The sequence below is a fragment of the Phragmites australis genome, chromosome 5 (genome assembly GCF_958298935.1).
Source record: "Phragmites australis chromosome 5, lpPhrAust1.1, whole genome shotgun sequence".
NCBI lineage: Eukaryota > Viridiplantae > Streptophyta > Magnoliopsida > Poales > Poaceae > Phragmites > Phragmites australis.
Genome location: NC_084925.1, coordinates 23,992,084 through 23,996,624, shown reverse-complemented (window position 1 = coordinate 23,996,624; position 4,541 = coordinate 23,992,084). Strand labels below are relative to the sequence as shown.

At 40.6% G+C, this 4,541-nt stretch overlaps 1 protein-coding gene across 1 annotated transcript; it reads left to right on the top strand.

Annotated features, from left to right (window-relative positions):
* The first annotated feature begins 208 nt into the window (after positions 1 to 208).
* On the top strand, positions 209 to 877 carry LOC133917511 (uncharacterized). The gene has a single exon (XM_062361397.1). The coding sequence runs from the start codon at positions 283 to 285 to the stop codon at positions 490 to 492; it is 210 nt and encodes a 69-aa protein (XP_062217381.1). The 5' UTR covers positions 209 to 282; the 3' UTR covers positions 493 to 877.
* The last annotated feature ends 3,664 nt before the right edge of the window (positions 878 to 4,541 follow it).

The following is a 4,541-nucleotide window of genomic DNA, read 5'->3' as shown; positions in this document are numbered from 1 at the left end:
ATGACAGGTGGGCCTCCGGACGCGGACCTGGCGCTTTCCGGACCCCTCGGACGCTTCAAGAGCTGTGATGCAGGCAGGCCGCATGACCCGCCGCGCGTCCGCCCACGTGTCCCCCGCGGAGACACAGGTGGGCCCCGGGGATCAGCCGCCCACCTTTGACTAACGCTGCCCTACTTAAACGCAACGTTTCTCCTCCCCTGATACTGCCGGCCATTAATTACTCCCCTGCTTCCGAGAAACAGAGAGCGAGTTCGAAAGAGAGAGAGCGAGGCGGCGACCGAGATGGCTGACTGGGGCCCCGTGGTGATCGCGACGGTGCTGTTCGTGCTGCTCACGCCGGGGCTGCTGTTTCAGCTGCCGGCGCACGGCCGGATCGTGGGGTTCGGCACCATGCACACCAGCGCCATGGCCATCCTCGTCCACACAGTCCTTTACTTCGCGCTCGTCACCATCTTCCTCATTGCGATCGGTGTCCACATCTACGCAGGCTAGTCTATCCTTCAATCCCGTGTCGCTACACCTGTTAGCTCTCAAGTTTCAGCCCCAACCAGTTCATCGCTTCTCTTTTATTCCATTGTGATATGTAATCTGGATGTGATATGTGATGCCGTTTATGCTTGTTTCGTTACTTCTGCTAGTCTCAGCAGCGATGATGGTGTATCTTGTTTATTTTTCTGCTGCGACGAGAACAATACAGATTCGATGTTGTAGCTCAGTATATTGTATTAACAGAGATTGGATTCTCTTATCTGTTCTTTCTTTTTCTTTTTCTTTTATTGCCTGAATATGCCTGTGCTTGGAATTTAGATGATATTGTCCGGGGTTATTAATTGGATCCGGACGGTGAACGAAAAGTACTTGTTGTGATTTCTATTTCTTCCTCCATTGCTAAACAGAATAAAATGATAAGTAAATTTCAAAAATCTACAACTATTTTAATACACATTGAAAAAACTATAAGGGATTGGATTCTCTTCTCTGTTCTTTCTTTTTCTTTGATTGCTTGGATATGACTGTGCTTCAAATTTAGATGATATTGTCCAGGGTTTATTAATTGAATCTGGACGGTGAATGAAAAGTACTAGTTGTGATTTCTATTTCTTCCTCTATTGCTAAACAGAATAAAATGATGAGTAAAATTTAAAAATCTATAACTATTTTAATATATATTTAAAAAACTATAATTTTTAATATTTATTTTAAAAATCTACATATTTTGATATATGTTAATAAAAATTATAAGTTTTTCATTGTAAGTTCATCTATCCTCCTCTAGCAAGAGATGAGTGTACGGTTAATCCTCTTATTATGTAATATTCTGTTAAAAAAATTATAGCTTTTTACAATATATATTAAAATAGTTATATATTTTTTAACTAAGCACTAAAAATTGTAGTTTTCTCTAATATATATTAAAATAATTGTAAATATTTAAAATTTACTCTACAATGATGGATGGATATGTTCATCGCATTTTCTGGAAAGGAGGAATTGAAATTGCTCTCGTCAGTCGCCACCAACAGGGACAGTGGCAATGGTTCAGATGCTTCGATTTGGGGAAAGCATAGATCAAGTAGGACACTAGTACAGTCACCATCCATGGCTCTGTTTGTTCACGGCCCAACATCGTGCGTTTTGAATACAGCTGTCACCGGAGTTTTTTTATTTTTATATTTTTTTATTAAAAATTTAAATAAATAGATTCTTAGTAGGAAAAATTGTAAAATTAGACGTATGTAGCCTGCTGAGAGGGGGCGGTAAGGGGCTTCCTGCCCGCGCCGCTCGGCCTTCACCCCCATCTGGACTTTTCTATAAAAGGGGATAAAATTAGTCTAAAATCCTATTTTATTCAGAAAAAAGAAAAAGTTGTGAAGAGAGAGGAGAAGAGAGGAGAGGGGAGGAAGAGAGCCTGATGAAGTCCTGCTGCATTTGAGCCATGAATTTGAAGATTATTTTTGGGTAAGTCCTTTTTTTTATTTTTATTGTTGTTAATTAATGCAGTAGTAGTATATAATATAGGTTTTAGATATGTATGATCTAGGGTTTAGAAAATTCTATGTTTAATAAGAAATTATAAAATTTAATTAAAAAATTGTATGATAGTAGTGAAATATAGAATATTATTTTTACTATATTAGGTTTGGAAATGTAGATTTTATTGAATAATAATTGTAGGGTTGTAATGTGCGACATAGGAGGTAGCACTATATGATAATTTGCGAACCTAGATTTAGCATTTAGAAAATGGTAGTGTTTAATTTGCATACGGTACAATAGGTAGTAAATATAGATTGTATAGAGTGATATTTATAGGTTAGTTTGGTTAGAACTATTTTTGAAAATCTATTGTTATATATGAATCGGTGTCGGTAAATTATTTTATCCGATAATTAGAAATATAGTTTGTCGGTCTTAACATTGGTTATGTTTGCGAGTGTTTCCAAGGATGGCAGATAAATTAATTTTTCAGATATATTATGGTGATATGTACGGTCCTAACGTTGTAGATCTGTCTAGATTTCGTCATGTAATGAAGGGCCTTAGTAAAGCTAATGAGAGGATTATTGTGGGTGTGTGCAAATGGCTCATACGGTTTTTTCAACTGGATCCGCAACAATATGAGCTGAAGTTGAAAGCTGTCCTCAGCCGTGCTAGTCATAGATACTTTGTTGAGCTTGTTCCCATCGAAGCCACATCAACTTGGAGGCAGTATATAGATATATGTTGTGAACGTGGCCTGTCGTTGGTTTTGTTAGCTGAGGCGTACCTGAAAGATCAAACTGAGGTGAACTCTACGGAAGCAGTAGAAGGACCAAGTGAGGCAATGGAAGATGAATCAGAGCAGGCTAATGTCGGGTCCAGAGAGGATGTTGGTGATATTCCAGAGCTGCAACCGATGGGTGTAGCTGATGAAGGGGAGCACATCCCTAGCATCATTGAAGAGATGGAGTTGGAGGATGAAGAGTTGGAGGAAGGCTTTCCCAATGGGGATTCATCTGACGAGGAGGGTAATGCTTCAATTCCTGCAGAGTGGAGGGATCATGAATTTTCGAAGCTGGTGGTTAGCGAGGCTGACCGAACACTGTGGCAGTACCATGAGAACGAGGTGTCACATGGTGCTATGTACCCTACAAAGGAGGCAGTTATTGATACAGTGAAATTCTGGTCGTTGTCTCTTCAGAGGCAATTCAAGGTTGTTAAATCCAGTAAAAGGGAGTACGATGTGAAGTGTTTGGTGCTGCAGTGTCCTTGGCGAGTGCACGTATTCAGAGGAAAATGGGTAGACTACTGGCAGTGCTCAATAGTTAAGAAACATAATTGTCACATTGAGGAAATAGAGTTCGTCTACCAGAACCTGTCATCTGCCTTCATTGCAAATGTTATGTACGGGAAGATTGTGGACAACCTAAGGTATGAGCCACGATCAATAATTCGTGCTATGGAGCAAAGGTTCCAGTACACAATAAACTATGCGAAGGCATGGAGGGCGAAACAAAAGGCTATTGAGATGAGGTTTGGAACATATGAAGATTCATATCACAATCTACCTCGTCAATTAGCCACAATTTATGGAAGGAACCCAGACAACTACTATGATATCAAGCATTACCCCTCTACTGATGTGGAGTATAGCGGGAAAAGAGTGTTGCAGCGTGCTTTCTTTGCATTCGCCGTAACTATCAAAGCATTTCGATATTGTCGACCTATCATATGCCTAGATAGAACATTCCTGACTGGGAAGTACAAAGGGCAGATATTGTCTGCAATTGGGGTCGACGGTAACAACCAAATCCTGCCACTAGGGTTTGCTTTCGTGCAGAGTGAGAACGGGGACAGCTGGTATTGGTTACTAGAGCGGGTCAAACATGCTATTGTTCTTGACCAACTAGATGTGTGTCTCATTCATGATAGACATGCAGGATTGTTGCAGGCTTTGCTGGATATGCAACATGGTAGTGTTCGACGAGGTGTAGCAGCACAGTAGCCCGACCTCAAAAGCAGGTGGTGCATGCGCCATATGGGTGCGAACTTTTACAGACAGTTTAAAAACAAAGAGTTGATGAAGCTTTTCAAAAAGTTGTGCAGTCAAAATCAGCAACGAAAGTTCAATGCGTTATGGGCAAGACTTGATGAACTGATTCTAAAACAAACTGCGGAGGATGCACCTAACAGTGATGAACCGATAGCTCTCGGACCTCTTCCAACAGATACTTCGCATATAGTAAGGAGATCAGGTTAAGCTATTAGGAGCTTCTCACAGTGGATACGAAATGAGCCAAATGAAAAATAGGCTCTGTTGTACAACAGTGGTGGTGCAAGGTATGGAGTAATGATTACAAATCTTACAGAGGTTTATAACTGGGTCATGCGAGGAATTAGGTCCCTACCACTAGTTGGAATTGTAAAAGGCATTTTGCATGGGACTTGTAAGTATTTTATTGATCAGTATGCAGCTACTAAGAATGTAATGGAGGACAATCATATACTTCACGGACGGATGCTATGTGAGTACATGGAGAAGGCCAATAAGAAGGTCCACA

What these genes read in the sequence shown, in the direction of transcription:
- LOC133917511 (XM_062361397.1), top strand. Translation starts at nt 283, where the DNA reads ATGGCTGACTGGGGCCCCGTGGTGATCGCGACGGTGCTGTTCGTGCTG.